Below are 26,050 nucleotides of genomic sequence, written 5' to 3'. Positions count from 1 at the left end.
AATAAACACGGACGTGCAGCTGCTCATGTTAATAAGAGTGAATGAACACGACAGCCTGTGAGATTGAACGCTTGTCTTATCGTGAGACCCGAGTTTATTCCTCACAGTTCTAGTAACAGGTAGCAAGCAGCAATTTTCCCACTTTCTATCAACTGCGGATAATCAGACCGGGAGAGGCCGAGTACGGTGTGTGTTTAGGTATACTGTACCTGCATTCTGGGTATTACTTGGGGAATACTGTCAACATTTGTGTAACCCAGGCTCAATCTTGCAAATGAGACTCATCCTGGTCTCTTGACTGCTCACCTGGTTAAACAGACTAAACTGGAACGTGCGCTTTAAACGCACGGGCTTAACTGCGCTGATTTCATCAGTCAGCTATGAGCCGAGTACTTCCCGCTTGCCAGTAACTCAGTGCTGTCACAGTGCAGGACATTTGATGCAGTCCACCATTACAAACAACCCAAACTATCTTACGTTGAGCCTTTTGATGAGAAGTGACAGCATATTTTACTTGATGACACTGCGTGTTGTTTCTTACAACGAGATTGTATTTATTCATATTTGGTTTGTTTTCGGTAAGCCTATGGGGAGGATACCTTTCTTAAAACCAGAAAATCTCGACCTAACCCAAAAGAAACAAATTATATAATTATCAATCATGCTGGTCGTGAAAGCCTCCGCATACAATTAAGAGTGTACAATATATTAACCAATTTATATGGTCCCAGGTTCTTATGACTTTTCATGCCACTGAAATTTAGAGTGAAAACTTATTTTTGTTACTTCTGCAATACATCTCAAATTTATATTTATAGAATGGAATAAGGAAGTTCTCAACTTTATCAGTTCACACGTGCATATGTACAGTGCATAGAATAACACAATTCAGATTCGTAAAAGTCACCTTTTTCATGGAATTAAAAATTTTTACGGAATAAAATGAGTTCACAAAGTTTATTACCAAGACTGGCTCACAACTACAACTTTAGACCTTTTTGTAAGTTGTTTAGGACAGCATATGTTCAGCAACTTACGATGTTAGCTATGTGGGTTAGATCCCGACCCTGCCGCCTGTATATTTGGAGTTTACATGTTCTCCCCGTGGTCGCGTGGAATTTTCTGCGAGTCCTCCGGTTTTTCCCTTCACATTTAGAAACAGGTGTTAGAGTATATGGCTTATAATAATTTCCACATGATAAGCCACTTCGTTGAGTTATCATTTGCGGCGAGGTTGTTTTTGAAAAAGAGAAGTATAGCTCAGTGGGCCTTACCTGGTAAAATAAAACATAACTAGCTTTTTTGCCCATCCAAGGACGGGTGTATATTGCAGTTAGTGTAATAGCGCCGGCTGGTGGACAGCAGTGGCAACTGTGGTGGACAGACAGCGCACACGCCGGTGAGGGTGTGCACGGTGTGTGGACAGAGGGGAGGAACTAGGGCAAGGGTCACGGAGGACCCCGTCTGGAGGCCCCTGGAACCTGCTAGCGGGTTCGAGAAGGGAGGCGCGGTCAGGGCGGAGCCAGGCTGCGCTGGGAGCATAAAAGCAGCCGAGAGCGGGAGCTCGAGGCTGCCGGTTCTGGGAATGGACTCGTCTCATCGTTGCTGTTGTCTCGTCGCCGTCGTCGCTAAACGTCTCCGCTAGATATTGCGCTGCAAAGGAGAGTAGTTGGCTATCTCAGGCAGCGTCGTCAGTGTTAGGCGGCTCGTGTTGCGTACAGGCCCTAGGCTGAGCTACTGTGGAGAGGGTGTGGACGAGACCGTGAAAGTTGTTAATAAAGAAAGTGCCTCCTAGAAACTCTGTCTCTGAATCGTTGACACTACACTAGTACAGCACACATTGGTGCGTTGGCAAAGCCACAACATTTACAATCTGATTCATATTCTTTGGGTCTTTCGGTAAAGCCACATCGATAGAAAAATAATAAAATGCAAAAAATATCACGACGTTTCTATCGCAACACAAGCAATCGTCATCAGGTGAAAACATATATAGCGGGAGAGCTGCTGAAGCAGGATGTTATATAGGTTTGAGATGGGTGTAGCCCAAGGGTAAGTGGGCGGGGCTAGAGATGGAATTTGCGTGTAAATGTAAGATCGGAGAGCTGATATACCTCCACGACGACAAAGCTGTGGAGGTGGCCATTGTATTGTGAGAGATTAGCATGTCAATATAAGAGAACCATTACAATCTGAGTACGACGTTTTGCCAGTAATTACAACTGACTTCATCAGGCGACATCCAGATTTGTGGATGAATCCTCCTGTTTAGTTCCTTAAATAGAGGGATAGATATGATGACATCACCTGTGAGCTCTTCTTGCACGAAGTTGGGGGGGGGGGGTTAATGAATTCATATAAATGGTACAAATTTATATGGTAATCAACATACATTATGCATGTGCATTCTGCAAGCCCATTGTTCTTGTATCTCCAGTCGATTATGTGCACTAAAATATCCGTCCCTGTTATTGTTCAACGGTAGCAGGTAACGACACATTTATATATTTACGCGATTTAACCCCAAAATAAAACCTGTATTATGGATGATATTGGTCGCGAAAGCCTACGCATCACCAATTCGATCTCCCGGCCACAACAATGGGCAAGTTTTGTATCCCCAGCCACTCTGTTCACCCGGCAGCATAAATGGGTGGACCACAGTCGATCGACACACAGGCCGTGCGTGTTGGTGGAGGTATGGATACTCCCAGCCCTTTCCAAGACGTTTGGCCGGCATGGAAATACTTATTCCAGCAATGTATGTATGTTGAACTTCTTTCACACCGCACGTAGCCCACCACGCTAATCGCAGGTGCGGAGGAAGGATAACAATCTAAAGAACTTAGCAATCTATATATAAAAGTGCATAGCTCCAGTGGCTTCCTAATAGAAAGCAAAGGTGTGAGAAATCATTTACAAGGCTGTACCTTTACCTTTTACATACAGTAGCCCTCTAGAACTATATAATGTACAGTGGCAAAGTAATGTGGAATAACTTTGTTGGTTCCATGACCCAACATCAGTGGAACATCTGGTTTTCTACCCCCTCAACATATTTCCCTATATGGGTGAAATGAAGCAGTGAAATTATTTCATTCTTGGCGTATGAGATTAAAAGTTCAACGTACTCTATTTCCCTTTTCGAAATAAAGATCCGACGCAATTTTGTACATTGAAAATACAGTTACATTTCAATGTCTACATAGTATTTATAAACGTATACATAGTATTTTGATATAGTAACACAAGTAATATTGTTGGTGAGATATCAAATGCCAAGAAATGTGTTGGTCACCCAGAACCCCTATTGCAGGACATCTGCAAGCACGACTGTAACATCAACGTCAATGAGTGAGAAGCTCTGGCGAGAGAAAGGGGAAACTGGCGCAACAAACTCTAGATAGGTACACACACGGGACTACGACGTGAAACGCTTTCAGCAGCGATGATGACACTCTTATCTACGGCCCCCCTTATCCGTGGGGGACAGTCACGTCCGTGAAAACTCTCTGTCATCACCAGCCCTCTTCTTCCAATTGTCAGCCATCACCCGCTGGTTTTTTTCCCCCGAGAGGTTACTTTGGATCGGCTTACAATTTCCTGCATCTCCAGTTCTCACGGTTGGCTACGTACGCGGTGCGAAATAAGTTCAACATACATACTGTACATACAATTACACGTGCAATATTTTGCGGTAAGAGGAGTTGCACGGAAATGTGTTTCCATTACTCGTGGGTTAGGACGGGGATGAACGCACACCTGCTATGCTTCAAATGACAAAGACCCCTGTTGCAATATCAATGCCTGAGCATTACCATAGCGAATGCAACACTTTTAAAATGATGCGCGCATTTTAATATAAGTATGGTCGTGTGGAAAATTTATTGATTTACCTGTCGGTTGTCCATAGGTATTGAACAGCTCTTTTTCTTGCCACGCACTCTGGGCAAATACGCCATACAAAATCTAATTATCATATTTTTTTTGAGCGGCAAGTTACTCCATTTATTCGCAATTATTTTCCATTTTTTTAGATGGATGAGTGGAATAAGTTTGTGCATAACCCTGCGGATAATAAGATCTGTGATATTGGGCTCCCACATGATAAAATGTGCATCGATTACATTTGATTGGATACCCCTATAGTCCCCGTAGTACAGACCCAAGAGCTAGTCCGAAGGGCAGCTGGAAGGTGATTTATACATTATACAGTGCTATATAGAGCGTGGTGTTTCCTGCATTGCTGCGAATGTAAACACGAGCCCTTGTGATCCCATCGCACAGGACGGCTACTTGCTCCACAAGGGTGAATACTCCTTTTAGGGATGAATTGTGGACTTAAAACTTAGGATTTTTGAATTTTCAAAGACGATTTTGGATCGTTTTCAATTTTTTTTTATCATTTCCATTATATTCACCCAAAAAACACTTTTGGGTGGAAAAAAATTAAGAAGTGACATCCATATGAGTGCTGCCATTTCTGGTTTCAGATCATTCCGAAACAAAAACTATTCTCATATTGACTGAAATTTTGTATCTAGGTCTTATTTTCAAATGAATCCAATTGTTTGTTTTAAATAAAAAGCTGCTTTCGTGGAATTACATTGGCAGAAGAGCCGGGCTATCCAATTTCAGTATTTAAGTAATACACTACTCTGCTGGTTAAATTTTTTTTAATTCCTCAACAAATCGGATAACGCGGAAATAGCTGGGAAAAAAGCCTCTGCTCTGTTTCCGCGTGTGACACTGGATGGAAGGTGATGAGCGGGAGCCGGGTAATGGCTTCGCTATCACCAGCCAAGCAAGTCACCCTGGGCGGCAGCTTGTTGGTGGCTTTGGGAGGCAGAATGTGAGGGCAGCCAGTAATTAGCCACAAAATAATAGTCGACTAAACATCAATGTCAATTGACTTAACTCCACTAATTGCCCCAGCTCTAGTTGGCAGTGGTGTTAAATCTGGTGTTACATTATTACAGCACAGTGTTCTCATTGGCCTTTCCAAATACAGCCCTGGATTAAAATGCAGTGCGGCATGATGATATTTTTGGAAAGGAGCGTTGCCCAAAATGTGTGTTTATTATATGCGGTAGAGTACGGTGTTTCTCGACATGGCAGTGTTTGTGACGGCGGTGGTTGGCGTATAGCATTAATACGGTTAGTTAATCGGTAACAATGCATGCTATGTTTGGGAATTCACACATTGCCCTTGGGTGTTTGCAAACGGTGAAAAACTTTAGCAAGTTGACACTCGCATGTTGCATGCAATGTTGGTTCAATAACCACACCGCATCAAACTAAATGATCGTGGAAAATGTTATTTTAAACGTATCATTGCAAAGTGCATTTCTTTTTTACAATAGCGCAACATTATTTGCCGACTAAAAACTATTTTCAATAAAGCGTAGAGCCTCTACATTTTGATTGGCACGTCCATTATGTCAACACTTCCCAGCAGGAGCAATAAGCCTCAGCACCGTAGTCCAGAAACGTGTTCGCCATCCATTTAAGAACACCCACAGGACAAACTATCACAATAAGACAGAGCTGGACATTATTATTGTGGATTCTCTGTGTGAGACGTTGAGGGACGTTGAAAAATTAAAGTGCACTTGGCGTGCACCTCCAATCTGTGCGTGTGCCAGGAATGTGTCCTGTTCGTGTTCTACGAAAAATATTTGTAATAATATACTGTACATCATGATGAAACATGGTAATGGAATAAGTGACTTTGATCAATCCTTCGTAAATGCTACCTTAATTTAACAAGTGAGACCATTGGTGGTTTTATTTTGTTTCAGACAATTAACCCGTGACTTCTGATGTTTTCCCGACAGACATGCCGTACCGCGATCGCGAGGGGAACGTGTGTGGGTTTTTGGACCTTGAGGAGACCGAGGGCAGCAGCAGGTTCTTGCGGCGATTTTTCCAGTTGGACGTTACCACCAACACACTGAGATGGTACATGGACAACCCACAGGTGGGCAGATCTACGAATTAAGCAACCTCGTGGTTCAAGATTAAAAAAAAAACATCCTCATAATGCACAAAGAAGTGTAATTTTGAAAGCAATGATCTACTCATCTCTACGGAAATAAAGCTAATGGTTTGACACATTAAACCGAATGCAGGATCGCTATCCCAGTGTGGCTGCAAGTGTTCATTTGAGTACCGCCAATGTCGTGGTACCGTATATGGTTTTGTATGAACATTTCTCCCTTGTTGTAATGGATGGCACAGCATTTATAGAGTTGCCGCTCCACCGGTCTGGAATGCTCTGCCAGGCTGACCTTCGATCCATTCGGTGTCACGAAACGTCCAAGAAACATTTACGAAAAACATTGTTACGTGTGGGACAGGCTACGCGAAACAATGCCCCTTCACAGTCGAGCATCGCCACAGGCCGCCTCGGTCTCGTGACATCGTCTCTGAAACATGGCGCTGGACAAATACATGTGCTCATTATTATCAAGGGAGGCGCACAGATGATTATTTATGTCTGAATTACAGTCCCAAATGGTTGGCGTACTCTGCCCAAATGAAATAAAAAGCACTTTATGATTAGACTCATGATTGGTCACATCTTTGAAGTGTCTGAAATGCACGTCCAAAAACCTTGAAACTACCAAGGTCTGACACGCAGACTGCATACTGTACTATTTCCTCCACGATAGCATGCAAAACAGCATATGTGCATATTCAAAATAAGTACATTATTTATTATTTCACATCTCTTCAGCATTGTGCATGATCCGGAAGGCAGACATTTACGTACGTCTGTTTATAGGTCCCACATGGCTCAGAAATAAATCGTTTCCTGGGCAGCTAGCCAACACACTGCAAGTTTATATTTAGACTTCATATACATACACATTATTAACCGAAATGATAAATACTGTCATACAAACTTACATTTTTATACATCCTCTTCCATGGCCATGTTCACCTATGCTTTGAGACTTACCAGTCAGTTTGAAAGTGGTTCGAGTAGCCACACTTTAAAATGAAAAAAAACATATATTCCATCCATTCTCAATCTGCCAATTGATGAAGGCCTCCCCATGTCATGTCCGCCATGATTTTAAAATTTATATATATTTTTTTACCATACTTCATGCTGGTCAGTACGGGTTGGCAATAGTGTGGGAGGGCAGGACAAGTTCTAATATTACTCGCCGCTGGGTGAAAAAAACACTCAGTCTTTCTGAAATTTGGTTTCCTGAAATGAATTGCCCCCTCCAAAATTTTATCTGGGTGCACCGCTGATGTCATTCTGTGTTTACAATTCATGGTCCCTTGAGGTTATCCGCGGGTGGCTGCTTAGCCTCGTCATCAGCACCCTCACTGCTGTCGGTTTCAGGCAGCGGGTAGATTCCCACAGCAACATGGTAAAGTTCACAGGAAATTAACAGAGGACATTGTCCATTATTTTTGATGGGTGTTGGAGACTGTGACATTAGTCGCAAGTGCAAGTCAAATAAATAAACAGACTGGTCACTGTTATATATGATTCCCAGTCGATGCTCATCTGGTTAAATAACATGCATAAGCACTAATAATGTATTGTCATGACTTTCATGAGGGCATATAATAGCAGAGCATGTGCGAGAGTGTGTCCCCTACTGTGTGAAGGAGGAGCGGTTTCGTGTAGCGGTTAGCACGCTGCACTACGAACCTGGCGATTTCCTCTCATGGCCAACATCAGTGACGATTATCTGAACCGGTCCTGGGCCTCCCCTAGGTCGATTCAGCCTCAAATGAGTACCTGGTGTGGTGTGTAAATATCTACCACTGGGGAGACAAAGGCGGCTGGGCGTGGTGCTGGCCACCCACCCCCTTGTGTGCCGTTCTGGCCTTCATAGGTGCTCGCTAACAGCACAGTCTGTTAAGGCTATACGGGGGATCTTTGTTGTAAAGCATTAAATAGCGCACATGACAATTTTTTTCTGGAGAAGTCATGCAAAAAAACAATCTCATCTGTGAGCAATCCTCTCCTTCAGAGCACATTTGCTGTTCCAGATTTCCAAGTGTAATGTTCATCTCATGGCAAGACACCACAAGTCCATTGGGGCAAAAAGACCAACCATTAAAGATGACGTGTCCTGTATCGCTCAGATGCAGTACACGTTCTACATAATTTATTATTCTCTCTGCACTGTATCAAATCGGCTTTCTTAATGGCCAAGGTCAGTAATGGTCAGTCATTATACACCGGCACATTAAGGGCATTATTAATGCATGTGTCTTCAAGCCACCCAAGCTGAGATTGACACGAGCACTAGAACAATTTTGCAATCATGACATGAGAGACTGCTGGTGATGCAACCACATATTGACCCATTTTCACTTTGGTATCGTAATTTTGGTGTCGATTATAAATTGATGCTTGCAGTGCTTATATTTTTCCGATTTTCTCACCCATCAGTTTTGTTCAAGATAATGTATTGTAATTGTTTTTAAAATCTATGACCAAATCACCCTAGCTGCACCAAATCTAGTCAGATCTCAGAAAGTATAAGCGTGGGTGTGCTGAGCTAGTACTGGTATGGGTGACCACCAGGATTTGTCAGTTGTTGTGAGGTGAGGTGCTCAGGAGATTCCGATGTTGCAGAGTAACCCCTCGTATCTGTGGGCCCTCTCTCGGGTACTCTGGTTTTACTCCTACATGCCAAACATCACATCGTGAATGGCATTGGCCAAACATCCCATTGCAGGACCATCCTGAAAGAGGCGTGATGCTCAGTGAGGCTTTCCTTCCTTTTTCTACTGAATATTAACATTATTCGTGGAAGTTCAAAAGGGAAGCACAAATATTGAAATGTATAGAAGATGAGTTTGCACTTGAACTCTGCCGTTGTCTCACTGTTTAATTATACTGTATGTGTAAACGTGGATTCGTTTGATCTGTGTGTAAAAATCCGTGTAAATGTGTATTTGTGTGTTTATTTACTGCAGAATCTTCCAGATGGCACTGGTCCACTGGGGAACCTTAGCCTCCCTTATATCTCTATGGTGAGAATACCACTACATAATAGTAATAACTTAAACATGTTTTCAGTAAACTGCATTTTGGTAACCTTATGTCCATATTTTCGTGCGTGTGTAAGTTATATTGCAAATGTTACCTGCTTTGTGAATGATCCTGCTTCAGTATTTAAAGGGTCGTTTGTTAAATGTGAACTCAATACACATTCACTGTACTCGTTTGAACAGAGCGGTATTCGTGCATCACTGATGGCAACATGCGACAGTGTGCTAACGATCTCACGGGTACAGGTTTCAGATGCTTGCAAACTCAGGCCAAAGGTGGAGAACTGTTTCGGTAAGTGTTATAAAGTGGAAGTACATATCCTCGGAAATTATAGTTTAACACGAACACTAGAATGTACTGTCATTCACACCACACAGCTGAACTTACGTGCAACGGGTTTTTAGTCTCAGTTCAGTGGACTCCTGGACTTGTAATCCTCCCAGTAGTTTCTGCACTAACATGTTAAATATCGCAGCTAGATAAGTATTCTGGATATGAGAGATTTTCTAAGGGAACGCAATTAAAGGTTAAGGTGCAGCCCTGAAATTGCTTGCTCACGCCACTGCGTCCATTCGAGGGAGATCTAGAGAACCCCTCTAAATGGTAATTGGCCTACTCTTTCACACTGGTCGGGCCCCTTGTAAGAGGTGGGAGTACTGACATCCATCCTGCCGAACAATAACCTGTTGTACCCATTTATAGTGCTCAATGAACTCGGTGCACCACCAGAAAAAAAACACAAAAAAAACTATCGGTCATATAATCACTTTTTGATGAAGCCTTCTTAGGACTCATGTTTACAAAATTAAAACGATGGAAATGTGCAACGCTGTGTTTATGATTTTGGTTTATTAGACCTGTTTCATATTTGCCACTCTTGTAATGACCTAGGCCAGGAGGTCGGCAATCAAAATAACAGGAAGAGACATTTTTTTTTATTCGGTAAAAAAAACTCAAAAGCCGCAATGCACTGTGTGGTGAATACGAGATGGTGGTGGTCCTTAATAAATAACGGTTACAAAACAGCCCTTGAAGAGCCACCGCATGCGGCACCAGAGTCACTGGTTTGCATACCCCTTACGAAGACAAAATATTGAAACTAGACCAAGGTTTTAAGTGTGGCTGACTGCCCACCCGCACTATAAAACCACAGTTTACTCTAAAGGTAAATATACCAGCTGGTGAGTAATATGATGAATTTGTGCTGGCAAGTGCATACCATGACCATTGTGCAACTGATTCTGTTTGCCAGTGATAACCGCCATCAAGAGGAAGTTCTTTGTGCAGGCAAACGATGACCGAGACCTGGAGGAGTGGGTCTCTGAGCTAAACAACCTTTGCAAGATCACGGTGAACATATTTGCTATTTTATATTTAAACATCTTGTTCTTTAGTGACACTTAAAAATGTGCAAACATGTTTTTTTTAAAGTTGAACAGCTGGTCTTCTTTGCTGAGGTAGTAGATCTCAGAGGCTTGTTTGGATAAAACTTGCACCAAAAAAATGTGCTCTTTCCATAAGGAACACTTTGTCTCTCGTCGAGACAAATTTACCACTGTTCTAAAATAATACATCAAACGGGGTGAATTGGTGTTACAGTGGTTTGCGCTCTGCGTTGTGAACCCAGCGACCCAAGATTCCCGGCCACAGCTGACCTCAGCGGTGAGTGATATCACAACTGATGCTGCCCTTCTCCTCACCAGCAATCCTCATTGACAAGCCTGGTGAAGTATGGTCTTAAACTTCCATGATCAACGTGGCATAGGGAGGCCTTCATCCAATGGTGGATTGAGAATGGCTGGAATTTATTATTATGACTACTACTGTAATTGCGTGGCCTATTTCAATTTGCTTCCCGAGCAGAGGTGCGGGAAATGTATTGCTTAAAAAAAAACTCCTCCACGGAAACTGTATTTGCGTTCCCGAAACAGGAGCCACAATGTGCATGTGTACGCGCACAGCCCTCTTATCAATCCATTGCTGGATGAGGGGCTCCCCAAACGCTGTGCGGGTCATGGGGGTTATTTGAACATGCTTCGCCATGCTGGCCAGTGCGGGTTGGTGGAGGAGGAGCTCATACACGTGGAAGCACAGAAGCACAGTACAACATTGGATTCGTCTGCACTGCCCTCTGCTGCCCACCACGTAGCACCATGATATCTGTGATGGGTACTGCAATTTAATACAGAATATGCTTTTATGTTTATTCTGTAATAATCATCCAACTGACCACTAAAATGTAGCGTAATTTAAGATATTTTATGTATTAGCCAGTATTATACTGTGTAATATATTTAAGATGACGACATTATTTGGCTATTGAAAGCTCAATCAGGCCACGCTATATGACTAATATGAGAAAACACTGCTTCGTGTTTGGGCCACTGATATCTTTATAATGTTGGACATGGGGCACCCCACTGGGCATTAACAAAGCAAGGAAGGAAGACATCAAGCTAGAATGAGGTGCAGATGAAAGGACCGTTTCAATGCGCACTTGTAACTCATAACTTTGTATGGGGAGAGGAATCGTAAAATACGAGTTGTTGTCACGTGTTACAGTGCATAAGACTGTCTACAGTGTTCTGTTTAAGTGTTTGATCTCTTCTAAACCTCACTGTTTTCTAATATGAGAAAAGTAAAAAAAACATTGTGCAGTGATGATGATGCTAGAGTGATGCCTGTGATGACAACGGCCGTTTGAATGAATAGTGGAAGCTTGAGTCATTTTGTGTACAGGGAAAAGTAGGACTTCATTGGCATTCTCGTTGTTTTTTCTCATTGGGTACAGCAATTCTCTTGGGTGCAGTGGAACATATAGCCTAGACAAAAATTGTTGTGGGAAATTCCATAATCACATTACGCATTATGGGCGGCTGATTTGGCTATTACATGGCTAACAGTAGTCCACTGTTAAAAAGTGTCATGGGATTTTTAAGTTTCTCAAGTGAATAGCACAGCTGGCTTCATAGCTCCCTGCTAAAGACTGCAGTATTATCATTTAGCCACGCATAGCAACAACGGGCATTACATTGGAAATATTTTAAATTCAGACAAAAATTCTACGGAATGTATGCTACTTTCTTGCGGCTCTTTTGAAATAAACTCCTCGGTTCTGTATTGACATAGCATGTTGTTTTGCACTTATGAATGTTGAACTTATTTTGCACTCTACATAGCACACCGTGCCGATCGGAAGTGCGGGGGGAGGCCAACAAACTAAACACAAAAAGTATTTCTGAAAAAATTAGTTTTAAATCTAGATTTAAGTAAGTTGTAAAAGTAGGATAACCTGTGAAGAATGAGGTGTAGCTAGTTTGTATGATGTAACATGAGACAACTATTTAAAGAATGAACTCTGAACCTAGGTTTAAAAATGAGGCTTTGCGGGACAACATGGTACCACCGCAGCGTAGACGCTAGGCCATTGGCCCTCCAATCCAAAGGGATGAAGTTTGAATTCTGCTGGAGGAAAATGATGTTCAACATGCATGGACGGTCTTCGTAGAAACATCCCAATGCATGATCTTCCTGAAAAAGAGTCTGGAAATCAAGTGAGGCTTTTCCCGGGTAAATAATTAGCACATTTGGCATCAGTGGGAGCAACAGTGGGAGCTGTCACACTGCCAGTGCCTCTGTAGCCAATGATGAAACGGTCTCCACAAGTCTGGCGACCAAACTGTTGGGGCGATTTTGGAGTTCACTTGGCTACTCTGCAGCAGCTGCAAGATCCAGCAGAGTGTAGAGTGTTATCAAGCTGTGGCGGCATCAGTAGCTTTGGGGTCATGATGACATCTTGATCTCGAGTGAAGTCAACTGATTTGCAGAATGCGTGAAGCGACGTGCAGTGTCGGCATGGAAGAGTAGGCCTTGCAGATCTCCCGCTGAAAAGAGGCTGCGGCGGGGTTCGTGAACTGTATTTTTTGGTGGGCCACAACGTGAAATTAGCACGTGCTGGCGAGCCACTCGACATCATAAGTGACGTGTAGATGTGTTTATAATGGAGCATTGTGCAGCGACGTCATATCACCTGTAAAATAGACGGCTCATCCACACCCCTTGTCTGCAGGTCTCGTCCTTCTCTTGTTTATCTCACTTTCATCGCGGTAATTTTATTTCTCTTGTTTTGCTACCACATGCAGATGTGGTGACCGATACATGACAAAGTGTGCTTCTGTGCACTTCGTGATCGTAACATCGTGGCCTCAGACCGTCTCAGCCAGACTAGCTTCAGCAGCAGGCTGTAACACCTTGATATCTTCCTCACGGCTTCACACCACCCCTGAGGAAAGTAGTCCAAATAAGCAAGTTTCAGACAGAATGTTCTTCTGTAGCGTCCGGAAGCACGCTTTGTCACCTCTTTTGACTCACCAACCCGTGTATCGTAATGTCTGAGCCGAGCCGTGTCGCTCAGCGGGCAATAACTCGGCGGGCCACTCCCAAAAGCCTTTTGTGGTCCGCGGGTCGCTCGTTGAAGAATCCAGCACAGTTGTGCGGCTGGCTACGTATCTTGCTATTTCCAGGAGTATTGTACTCTATTTGATGACGCTGTCCTGGGTATTCTGCAAGCCTTCCTGGAACATTAAACTCCCGTGTTTTTTTTCTTCTTATTTCGGTTGTGCAGTAATGCACCACTCAAAGACAATGCATGTATATGTAGTCCGCCCCTCTTCCGATATTGTGAGGTATTATTGTGCACACGATATGTCCCGATTTTCTTTTGGACCTCAGAGGTGGCAACGCTGATGACAGTATGCACAGTGCCGATCTTCACCAGACGTGGGAATAGCTTGTTACCCTTGTGCCCTGTAGGTGCCTCGACAATGCTCGTCCCAGCTGGACAGCACCGCGGGCCGCCTGGAGGAAAAGGGTGGCCTCCATCCGCACCACGGAGCCAAGAAAGCCGGGCCCTACAAGACCGAGGTGATTGGAGGTGTGGTCATCAAATCACAGCTCAGCCAGGTACTGCTGTCACACAGGGCATGGTTGCAACATTTAATATCTCAAGTGTACAGTCATTCGTTCAGAGTATCGTTTTGCCATGAAGCACTGTTTGCGTTGCCTCATGTTTTCATTGCATTGTTGCATAAGCTGTCACACCCTTTTAAACTTTTAAGATTCAATTCAGTACTGATGTTACGTCAGAAGTCTCGTCCATCGGCAATCTTCCTCTCTCGGGATGTGTCCTGGCCAAGCCGACTTCTCTTAAAAGTCTATTTGATGTTTCGAATTTACATTTGCTCTCTGATCCATTCATTCCCTTTTCTGGTTCTCGGTGGAATTTCCAGCCGAGCTACTTTGCCCACTTTTCAGGTTTTTAGTAAAAAAAAAACATTCTTTGTTCTTGTCCATGACTATGATTCATGTATCGGAGCAGGTAATATGCGCTCATCTGAAACCTCTTCTTGCTTTAGGTAGAATGATAAGTTGCTTTTCATGAGCCAATTTAATTTAACAAAAAGTGCTCCAAGCTGCTCTGTGTAAATTTCCTCATTTAGATCCAACTTCAGTAATGTCCCGAAGATGCACAAACGTCCCTTGTTGGCTATCCAGTTGTATCCCTACAACAATTATTTTCTTTTTATTCAACCTTCACGTCGTGCATGACTTTACCATCGCTCATTTATCTTTGGTCCAACCATGTAGCCTGTTAAAAATTTGAATCTCCTCCAAGGTCTCACAATTTTACAAGCTCACACAAACCAAGGCGCCTAATACATATAAATGGAAATGATCGTCTGCGCCTTAGATTGTGTAACTCGTGTAAGAAATACGAAGCAGGAGTAGGCTTTTCACAGTCACATTTAAAGTTGTTCATCAAAAATTGTATGCGAAAAATAAAGGCATACACATGAGTGGGGAAAAATGTGTTCATATCTCAAACCTCAGTAGCTTATTGCAGCACTCTACTGTATATTTATAAACTGCTGTAAATGCATAAATGACATCTTGAGAATATTACCAACATATTGTATAACTTCCTGTCCAGACAAAGGTACAAGGTTCTACTTTAAAACATGACCATGAATGAAAAATTGGCACAGAAACAGAGAGCATGCAACGATTTTCGCAATCAGTCTTACTCGAAGCGGTCTTCTTACACTCCACACACACGCAAACACACGTGCGCATGTACTCTAAATACAAACACATGTAAAAGTATCTATGAAACACGAATGGAAAAAAAACCGTACAGAAAACAGGCCAGCTGTTTCTCTGTTGATGAGTCGAGGTGTTTTTCATTGCACTTGTGTGTTTGTAGGAGGATGAGTCACAGGAATCCACAGACCGCGGTCACGGAAGGAGGAACCGTAACTCAGCCTCCTCCCTCCCGGCCATAAAGTCGGGATATTGTGTCAAGCTAGGAGCAGTGGTATTAAGCAACACACACACACACCTGCTAATGCCGTACAAAAAAAACAATTCTGTTTCAAGGCCAAAGCTTGTTTTTTTGTTTGCACACCAGTTAACCGGTGTATCTTACCGTTGCAACAACAATACACGAGAAACACAGTTGTATCTTGGTTCTTTGGGTAAAGTCACGTAGAAGGGAAATAATAAAATAATAAAAATATAAAACAATAAAATTCTGACGACGTTTCGACTGCAACACAAGCAATCATCATCAGGTGTGAAATCCACAGCAAGAAAATAATAAAAACTGTTGTTTTAAAGCATCTGATTGTAATTCATTTTGGCAAGGGGGATGAAATCGGTCAGGTGCCACGTGTTATTTTTTTTTCAGCTCTCCACTTGCATTGAATGTATTATTTTCGAACGGCTGTGTTGTTGTTGTTGTGCACCGCATGTGTGCTTTATTGACGGCCAAACATAACACGTGCATTGGGTGCGTTTCGACGCATGGAGCGTGCGTGCTGTGAAACTTGTTCTTTCGAATGTATTAGTGCTAGGGAATGTATATTCGAGAATATTTAATGTCATATTTTTAATTGCTGTGTTTAAGACCGTCCTTGTTTTTTTTACAAAAACCGCCCGTGATCCTATGACCATGGATATGTTTGTTATGCAATTTCATCTATGACCAAACCACCAAATAACCATAAATGCACCCAATCCCATCATATCTCAGCAAATAAGCAGGTTCGAGCCTTGATAGTGATTGGATGGGTGACTATGATACATCAAACACATGTTATAGGCCGCACTGCTACGTGGCGGGCGGTGCAGAAAAACACATTGTTGTCATACAATTATATATTCCCGGGTCTGAAACTCTCCACATTCATCGACCTGCACTGAACAGTGTGGCAAAGTGTGGTCAAATAGCCCTCCCATGAACCACACGGCATGTAAATTCCGTCATCCAGCAGTGAATTGACATGTACTAGACCATTCCTGAAAGATTCTGTTGATTTTTCTTAGGTTTTTTCGGTAAAGTCACGTAGGTAAAAAATTTAAATTAATAAAAGTAAAATAAAAATAAAATCACGACGTTTCGGAGGCAACACAAGCTTCCGTCTTCAGGTGGAACAGTCACAGCACAATTGCTGTATAAAGTGATATATGTTCCACCTGAAGACGGAAGCTTGTGTTGCCTCCGAAACGTCGTGATTTTATTTTATTTTTATTTTACTTTTTTATTAATTTAAATTTTTTACCTACGTGACTTTACCGAAAAAACATAAGAATATGAATCCTTGCAGTCACGAAAGCTTCAAATCTAGAATTCTGTTGATTCATTTCAGTGCGTGTTTTTGTTTTGCTTCTAAATTGTCGAGTCACATTTGAAGCGTTGTCTTCAGTCATGAGCACTGGTTAGCCTTGGCTATAAACATAGCGAGCACGCAAGGTCAGACACTATTCTTGTGTTACTGCAGTGCTGATTCCCGCCGATTCACTCTTCTCATTCGCAGATGAAGACCTGGAGGAGAAGATTCTTTGTTCTCAGCGAGCATTCGTTGAGTTACTACAAATCTGAGCAGGTGTGTTTTGGCATTCTTGCTCAAGATCAAAGTAAATTCACCCAATCTTGTCAGACCACGAAGGACCAGCAGGGTTGAGTCTGGTTGCTACTCAGATGGGAGACAGCCGGGGCAGTGAGGTGGCCCAGGAGATGGCCGTATGGCAATGCATTGCATGCATCTGTGTGGCGTTTTCAGTGTCGCTCCATCTGCAAGGGTTTCCTCTGGGTATTCCAGTTCCCAAACATACCATTGCAATACTTTTGTGGAAAGGGGGTCTTGAGACCGCTGACATAAAGGGCATTGTTAGTATTATTGCACATCAGGGAATCTACCCACTGAGATGGTAACAGAATTTGGAAAGAAATCAAAACTCCAGAGGTTCCATATTTGCCACTTAAGCCGAGCAGTATGGCCTATACAGTGCAGTAAATGCAGTGCAACGTTCTGATTATTTAAATGGAATAAAAAAAAACTGCTATGCGGGTTATTATTCCACGAACGTGACCTTTTACCTCCTTGCAAAATGTGGACGCTGTTACCTGCAGCCAACTTTATGACCTTTATCTCACGTGGAATAAACATAATGGGTCACGTGCAATGCTCACTTTCCTGAGGTGAAACAAAAATAAGTAATATTAATAAAACTTTTTTAAAAACACGCTTTAATGAAATGTACCCTACTAGTAATGGAAGAACTCCACGACTCCAGGAAGTGGCCCCGAAGCTTGCCACAACGTAATTACAGCCAACGTCAGTTGACCGTGGACAATTAGACCCAAGCCGAAACATAACATGTAAAAAAGAATGTTAAAAAATGTTTTTTTATTTTTTATGATAGAATATAGTGTTGTCATCAGTATGACATAAGTATACCAAGTTTGCAGTCGATACCACATTGGGAAGTGGGTTAAAATTGAGTTACAAGATTTGAGGATACAAAAACAACAACAACAACAGACAGAGCGAGTTAAATAAAAGCGCGTAATAATAACAATCAAGTTTTATGAGCTACTTCAGTTTGATATTTTGACACTTAGAAAGTACACTATGTATCACCAATACAAATTAACTTTAACCATATGTGAACGATTTTGATACAAACCTGCAGGTGTTTTTGCTGTACGCTCTTCCTCATTAAGGCCACATGCTTAAGGTCATGTGGTTTGTGGGATGATTTTTATTCTGCATTTGGGAGTTCTCTGTAGAATATTTAATAATAGTTTTAGGGATAGTACTAAATAATGATTGGAAATTAATGTATTTTAAAAAAGTACGTATGCATTGTGCAAACGTATAGTTGAGAAGCAATGCATTGAGTTTGATTCCATTATAATGCTTAGATGTTTTATGTAAAAATGTTTAGATTTTTTTTTCTTAAAGCATATTAGAAAATATGGGTATGGACATTTCTGAAAGCTATATTATGTTTCGATTTAAAGCTTTCGTGACTGCAGGGATTCATCCTCTTGGTTCTTTCGGTAAAGTCTTTCCGACAGCCCTGTTCTTCACCTGAGGACAGCTGCTTGCGTTGTGGCCGAAACGTCGTGAGAATTATATTTTATTATGTTTTATTTTTATTGTTTTATTATTTCCCTTCTACGTGACTTTATCGAAAGAACCAAGAAGATGAGCTACATTATGCTTACATTTCAGGACGTTTTTAAAACGTGAAATACTTTCCAGTGCATTACAACACAACTATATATATAAAAAACACGTGATTATGAATAACATGATTTAATGACGCATAAATACGAGTTGCATCACTTGTTTTAGACCACGTAGTTTATCGCAGCTCAGGATACTGAAGAAGTACTCTGATAATAGAATAACTCATTTGTTGTTTTTGTAAAACCAGCGGCGCGCGATCACATTTCATTTTATCTGTTCTACTTTTAGGATAAGGAACCCCTGAGGTTGATTCATCTGAAGGATGTGAAGAATGTAAAGCAGTGTGAGCTTGGGTGAGTATCACAAAAGCATTGAAAACATTTCAAATGGCACAGGAACTACTTGTACCGATCTTTTTAAAAAGAATGCTAATAATGTTGTGCATTTGCTATTCGCGCCGCATCGTGAGTACAAGATCATCATGACGGCGCTATGTTTCACGTAAATCGGTTGCGGTGCTTTCAAGGTAGGAGGTGATGTTGCGGTGTGCAGTCCTCAATTGAGTTATTTGCAGGTAATTTTGTTCAATATTTACAATTTTGGACCGTGACGCTTTTCGAAAGCCGTCGGGCGACCTTTAACGTCCACTGGTAAAGCAGACGGCACCATACTTTATGGCCAATTCATACTGCAGTGATAACCAGGGCGGCCTGCTGGATGATTTGAGCTCCGTAACGAGCACTGATAATTTTATCGGCATTATTGTCACGGAGAAATGCTATTGGATGATATCGAATGCCCAACAGATGTTACATGGAGCAGTCCTCAGAGCAATTAAAGCAAACCGATTTTGAAGGGAGTGGGTAAATTTAGATTTTTGCAATGCAATTGAATATGTTAAAGTGCCACAATCCGTTTTAAGTTTAAAATGTTATTGTTTTTCATAAACAGGCACATGTAGCACAAGGCAGCTTTAAACAAAAATAGCCTCAGTTATGGTCGTCTGTACAACATTATTGTGCAAGAGCATGCATAGCATTTATGCTGACATTATTTATATAGCATATGTTACTGGTATTTGTAAAAAAAACACTTTTACACGTTTCCTGATTTGAAAAGCAAGGACGTACGTGCCCAATTAACAGACGCCTCCTTACTGCCAATTGTTGATTTAAATCGTGTGTATGTTGCCTGTACACCACTGGAACCTCATTTGCCAGTAAAAAATATGATAATTGTTTTTTTACCCTTCTATCTGGCAACAAAGCTGACACCTTTTTTTAGTGCGCCTTTTGGCGTCATCTGGTCCAACCCATGTCAGACTAGGCTCTAAGGAAAGCTGTCTCGGGTGTGGACCAATCAACTTCAAGGACAGTGCATATATTATCAGAGTTATGTTTTTTGTTTGCATTATGGCTGCAGGTATTGTGGTCTATGCAAACATGACTCCTTGTATAAAAGGTGTCAGTTTTGTTGCCAGATAGAAGGGTAAAAAACGAATTATCATATGTTGCCTGTGTTTGCTATTCCATTCAGCAGCGGAAGCAATCTAACATATAAATTCACGTGATATGATGAATTGTGAAAGCTATTGCATAAGGTTAGAATGTACACTGAGCACGGTTGCGAAATAAGTTCAGCAGACGTGCCTACACTTAATGTACGCCAAAACAAAATAATAATGGAAAAAATAAGGAACTTACATTCATGGTGGTGTAGCAGCACAAGCCAAAACAAGACAGCCACCCGGCAATCACGTGGGACGTTTCTCCCACTCACTCTCAGCATCGTCAACAAGTTGCTTTAGTTTGGCCATGTGGAGTTTACGCACTCAAGTGCGAGTTTATACGCCATTTGGAATTTACATGCCGAATCGTAAAAAAAACTTACACGTTGCCCAGTGCGACAGAGGCAGCATGCATGGTTCTTAAATCCACTTGTTGCCGAGGTTCTTGCCTTCGTTGTTTCCTTCGACGTATTCGTAGCGGGAGTCGCGTTGTTATCCGCGGTGCGCCCTGTCGTGTGCTCGGCACGTCTCGCTTGCGCTAGTGTTTCCCCGCGCCAGCAGTGTACGGCGCCATCACCTAGCACATTCTGCCCATTTGTTTTTTTGCGAGAGCCTAAAATGCTAAATGTGTTAATTGTGATTTTGTAAAATAAAAATTTATTATCGTTGGTGAATGGAAATTTTTTGATGTCACTACTAGACTCCAGGAGCTTCCATTTAGTATAAACCCTATATTATTAGCTATAATATGTGAACAAAGAAAATGGATTTGTAGTTGTATACGATCACTGACTGAATGTATACACCCACATTCAGCATCAACTCTGTCTCGTGATGTTTTTGTGAACTCGTCTTTCTTCAGAGTTTGTGCCGTGGGTGCCCCAAGAAATATGGATTTGTTTTTTTCTTCTTCTTCTTCTAGCAAAGAGGGTTCAATTGATAGTGAATAAGCTTCCATTATATGTCGAGAAGTAAATAAACCATTGATAAGTAATATATGCCGTATACTGTGTAACATGTTAGAGCTGTTTCCCTGAAATATCACTCTATTATATATTTTTTTCTGCGATCAGGCGAGGTAGTCAACATCTCGCCACCGCGGCGCCCCAATGTGTTACTTGAGAGTATCAAACAAAGTGTGTTTCATACTTTCAAGTTAGAAACAATTGAAATGTCCTATCTAGCTGTGTGGCACCAGCAGGAGTATTGTGCAGACACACAGCAAAATCTGCAATGACTGCACCTGCCTGTGTCTCAACAGAGAGCAGATGATGCGGGACAATCTATTTCAAGTCGTCACTTCATCCAGGACCTTCTATGTGCAGGTGAGAGGCGGCAGCTCTAAACTAATAAACATTTTTTGTTTATTGTACCTGGTCAGGCCCACTAAGCTGCATAGCTCTTTTTCAGAAGTGACCTGGCCATAATTGATAGCCCAATGAAGTTGGCTTATGTTGACATTTGTAGGAGCAAACGCATGTTGATTTTTAAATGTGGAAGGCAAAACCGGAGGACCTGGAGAAAAATCCACGTGACCACGGGGAAAATATGCAAACTCCAAATATACAGGCGTCAAGGTCGAGATCGAACCCACGGCCTGCTGTATACCAGGCGAGGGAGTTAACATCTCAGCACTGCTGCGCCCATCATCAGCACTGTGGCTCTGGTTGTGAAATACTGACTGGGGGAAAGGGTTTTGCTGGAGAAGCCTCGGAAAATTAAAGGTGCAGCCCTGCACTGACTTGCTTACGGCACTGCTGGCGGAAGGGCCTCCACTACAGGGGGTTGTGAGGAGTCCCTCTCGTGGATATTTTGACCACCTCTTCCCCACTTCTAGACAAAAAAATCGCGTCCTATATTAGTTTCTACAGCGAGATGGAGAGATATGTTGCAATTGATTTAAAAAATTAACTATGTTCACATTGTGGTAAATGGTAGTGCTTCTAGTGGCTGCAGCGTGACATGAACCCATTACATACAGTACAAATAGAAACCAACATTGCACACAATTCGATGCTTGCATTGTGAGCTTAAGAATTTACATTGATAAATGAATAATGTTCCAGCCCAAGTACACAGCATGGACACTGCCAAATGTATGGGTTCTTGAGGCTTCTGTAAATAAGTCGTAAAGGAGTCCACGTGTCAGAATATCCTGCATGTCTAATCTCACCACACGGAGTGGCTTACCTTGGGCTTTACCGTACCACTGGCAGAACACCGGACGCAGAAGCTACGGCTTTATTAACATCCCATGTTGCACAGACCTGGAGAGACTGCGATGTGTCAGTGATGTGTCCTCTCTCACTCCGCAGGCCGATAGCCCCAACGACATGTGGGACTGGATTCAGGCGATCAGGAGGGCTTGTGGTATCACTGGTCGCCTCACGTCCACGGTACAGATGCACACAATATTTGCCATCGCAGCAGCATCATAACGGTCCCCCTCCACATTCAAATATGACCCTCTCGATAAATGCTTCGCTTGTGAATGTAGTGCAGCAGTTGACATAATGGGTAATTTCTTAAATCTCGCCCCGCCTCTGTCAACCTCGCTGTATATATGGGTAGACCACAGTCAATCGGCGAGTGTGGAAACGTGGGCTAAAATACCCACTCTAAAGGCTCTTTGGAGCTCTCTCCATGCCTCAGGGCATGCTTCTACCCCCGTATGAAACACGCTGTGCCCTCTGATTATGCACAACCCTGCCAAGCCACGCCCATGCCCCCCCCCCAGTTGCCAGAACATGCTTCCTGGACAGAAGCTCCCTCCTTCACTCTTCTGTCCGGATATTGAACTGCCTCCCTAATAAACACACCGTCTGCGAGATCACTGATTCTGGTCTTCAGGCCTTCAAATTCCAAGCGCACATGGTACATCTAACTTAACCACACGCCGTGTGGGAGTGAGTCTTTGAGCTGCAGTGAACCAATGTTGATGCCGATTGGATGTATTCATCATGTCTGATATGGCCGCTGTTCACAATTGCACCCAATAAATAAGTATAACCCGTAAAAACAAAGTTTTTCACTATAAATCCTTTATATGCGTGGCGGCTAGAGTCTTCTCGTCCTCTGGCTTGAGATGGCTGCCACCTATGGGTCAGATGATTGCATTGCACCATTAAGCAATTGGTAATTAAATATATTATTTTTGTCCTAAAAAGTGCAACATTTTTTTCCACGAACATTAATTGTCACGCACAACGAGTCTGTGTGGAAAATGTCAGCTCGATTGGATCACGGGAAGTGGGTTAAAACACGACTGAAAGATTTGCACGGTCGTAAGCAAGCAAGCAAGCGAACTTAATATAAAGGATTTAAAAAAGGCCCTTCTGCCAGCACCAGCAGTGGCGCCAGCGTTCTAAATTGGATGACTGCACCTTCACCGATGTTGACCTTCACCGTTTGGTCTCGCAGGAATCGGACCCTGGCGTGCATCCCACGAGCTGGGCAGACCCGGCCGCCACGACGAACGAGCACGCCGCCACGCGCTCGCTCGCCCCGGCCGGCATGCCACCGCGCAGCGTGTCGCTGGGCTCGGAGCACAGCGAGGCGTCACAGGGGGGCGCAGAGAGCGAGCAGCAGTCGAGCCAGGCTGCCGAGTCTGGCTCGAGCCCGGGTTCAAACCCCACATACAGGTTTAACTGGGACCTCTTGGATAGCCTCAGAGCTAGCGTCGTTTAAGTTTACGATTGAAGTTACGATAAGTTGTACACGTTGCTCCGCATCTAGGTCTGCCTTACCAAAGAGGAAGATTGAAGTAAATTAGCGTTCGGTATTATGACATTATTACTTAAGTGGCATGGTGAATGCAAATGAGATTTTTGATTTGCTATAGAGTACCCAGTGCATGTTTTACAAAGTCTCGTGCTTAATGCCGCTATGAAAACCATTATAAGTCATAATTAAATTGCATAAATGTGATTTTTTTTAATATGGGACCCATAATCCACAGAAAATTCAAATCAGTTTTGCGTGTTGATTTTTATGCTTATGTTTGTTTTCGCATGCATTCTAACATGTTGTTGCTAATGTTTATTACGTCACGAATTGAAATTATTTACATCTTCATAAATGTATGCATATTTCATCAAGTAGTGTTGCATATACCAAATACTTTTAACGCATTTAATAGGTAATTTAACAGCATAACTTGTGCTCTTAGACACTGTACTCATTAACTAAACGCCTATGTAATTTTGTTGTATGTTGATTTCATTTTACTTTTACACCCTATCAAGATTGTGCAAGTTATTTAGTGGGGTTTCTGTGATCAAATCACAAATTCTGCCATTATCAACGGAATTTGAAATATGTTGTAAAACATGTCACACTGTAAATGTGCAAATCGAGTGACGTTTTAAATTTTCAAAGATGAAAAATAATCACCTACTCATAACAACAATGACTTCACCTTGTGATGTACCGAAGAGAGAGAATTACCCTATGGCGTGAGGAACCACAGACAAGTGGGGAAGGCAGCCAGGTGACAATTTTCTCCCCAAAGTTCTGCAGTCCTCTATATATTAAGGTGTTATCAGCCAATTGATACGCGCTTATACACGCGGGAGGAGACTGGAGCACCTGCAGAAAACCCAGGCATGTGAGGGAGTAACACTCGATCCCAAACGGAACGGGCAGAAATGAGTTGTCACCTCCTCCTGGCAAGCCAGGATATGGCATCAACTCGACGCTCATGGAAGAGTAGTTTCACAACATTTGTGTGATCCACCAGCCCTCTCCTTCACAGTGCTGAAAGGAGGAGAGGGTTGGTTGAGCACACAATAAACATTTTCTTAACAAGTGCAGGTAAAGTAAATACCTCTTAAATGGTGTAAAATACGTACGTTCACCAGTGAAAAATAGTTTGTGCTTATCTAACATTAAATATATATAATCACCGAAACCCCCACCAATAGGGAATGGTTCTAATTCAGTGTTTCTCAACCCCCACACCCCTGGTGACAACGCGTTCACTTCTCTCTCTAAATACCACTTGTGCAATTATTCATACTATCGGAACTTAAAAAGTTTTGTTTTATAGCTGTAAAGTTTTTTTTTTTGGGGGGGGGGCATTTAGAATAATCAGAATATGTATTTTTACTGTAGGAATCCGATGGGCTATAAAGTTCATTTTCACATGTCCAGTACGGTAGTTTAAGCAGGGTAATTTGTTTTATTCAATAACAAGTGAAATATTCATTCACGTCCGAAACAAAAGGTATAAACATCGTCAGTATTTCCGGATCAACCTACACGTGAACCTTATGGCGGTACCCCGGGGAACCACAGGACCTCGGCTCTCGCATGATGTCCGTGATGCAGTCATCTTTAGTCTGTTGATGGTCGGCGATGCGGCAATCGACTCATCTCGACGAGCTGTACACGATGCACTATTAAAAGCTGAATTTTTAGATTTTTTTTATGCGAATGTTCGGCGTTCCGACATCGCGGAGTGGCACTGATTTCGGAATGATTGGTACCCCATTCGCAGAGTTGAGTAACACCCCTGGAAAAAATAGTGTCCCAGAAATAAAATATTTAATTGCCTCGGCCAGTTTGTATTATTTGGTATCCCGGGGTATCCGCCATCAGGATCATTTTGCATCACAGCTCCGCGGACCACTCTCTGAGAAGCACAGCACTAATATAATATGCACTAACATACTGCAGCGTTTGGCTTGCATCGTAGCAGTGTGCCGCTTCGCATTGAATGCCTTTCTCTCATTCCCGAAAACTTTCATCCACGAGTTCCGCTTATTTTGTAAATCTTACATTTTTTAAAGTTAAAACTGAATAGTGCCGGTAATGGTCACACATACCAATTGCGAGTGTTAAATGGCCACTTTAATATTGGCTTTATAGTTTGTTAAGTACGTATTTAATTTCAAGCACAATGTTGGTATTTGAACAATTTGTGTTTAGGTACAATTTTTGTTTATAATAAAGTTCTGTTTTGATATCTAGGAATAA

The 26,050-nt window shown here is 42.3% G+C and overlaps 1 protein-coding gene across 3 annotated transcripts in view; it reads left to right on the top strand.

The window, feature by feature from the left end:
* LOC144935177 (pleckstrin homology domain-containing family A member 1-like) overlaps positions 1-26,050 on the top strand; it is a 26,833-nt gene extending 783 nt beyond the window's left edge. Inside the window, exons 2-12 of one of the 3 annotated variants that reach the window (XM_078861646.1) lie at positions 5,838-5,980; positions 8,956-9,012; positions 9,277-9,322; positions 10,284-10,381; positions 13,844-13,993; positions 15,294-15,404; positions 16,906-16,974; positions 18,856-18,920; positions 21,336-21,399; positions 22,390-22,470; positions 23,495-26,050. In XM_078861646.1, coding sequence (XP_078717772.1) covers positions 5,840-5,980; positions 8,956-9,012; positions 9,277-9,322; positions 10,284-10,381; positions 13,844-13,993; positions 15,294-15,404; positions 16,906-16,974; positions 18,856-18,920; positions 21,336-21,399; positions 22,390-22,470; positions 23,495-23,761 — 1,149 coding nt within the window. In that variant the 5' untranslated portion in view covers positions 5,838-5,839 and the 3' untranslated portion in view covers positions 23,762-26,050. Of the gene's footprint in view, positions 1-5,837; positions 5,981-8,955; positions 9,013-9,251; positions 9,323-10,283; positions 10,382-13,843; positions 13,994-15,293; positions 15,405-16,905; positions 16,975-18,855; positions 18,921-21,335; positions 21,400-22,389; positions 22,471-23,494 lie in introns of those variants that run through there. The other 2 variants (XM_078861647.1, XM_078861648.1) reach the window with 2 other exon arrangements.

The sequence above is a fragment of the Lampetra fluviatilis genome, chromosome 12 (genome assembly GCF_964198595.1).
Source record: "Lampetra fluviatilis chromosome 12, kcLamFluv1.1, whole genome shotgun sequence".
Classification (NCBI taxonomy): domain Eukaryota; kingdom Metazoa; phylum Chordata; class Hyperoartia; order Petromyzontiformes; family Petromyzontidae; genus Lampetra; species Lampetra fluviatilis.
The sequence above is the reverse complement of the archived record's forward strand: the minus strand, read 5'-3'. Positions and strand labels throughout refer to the sequence as shown.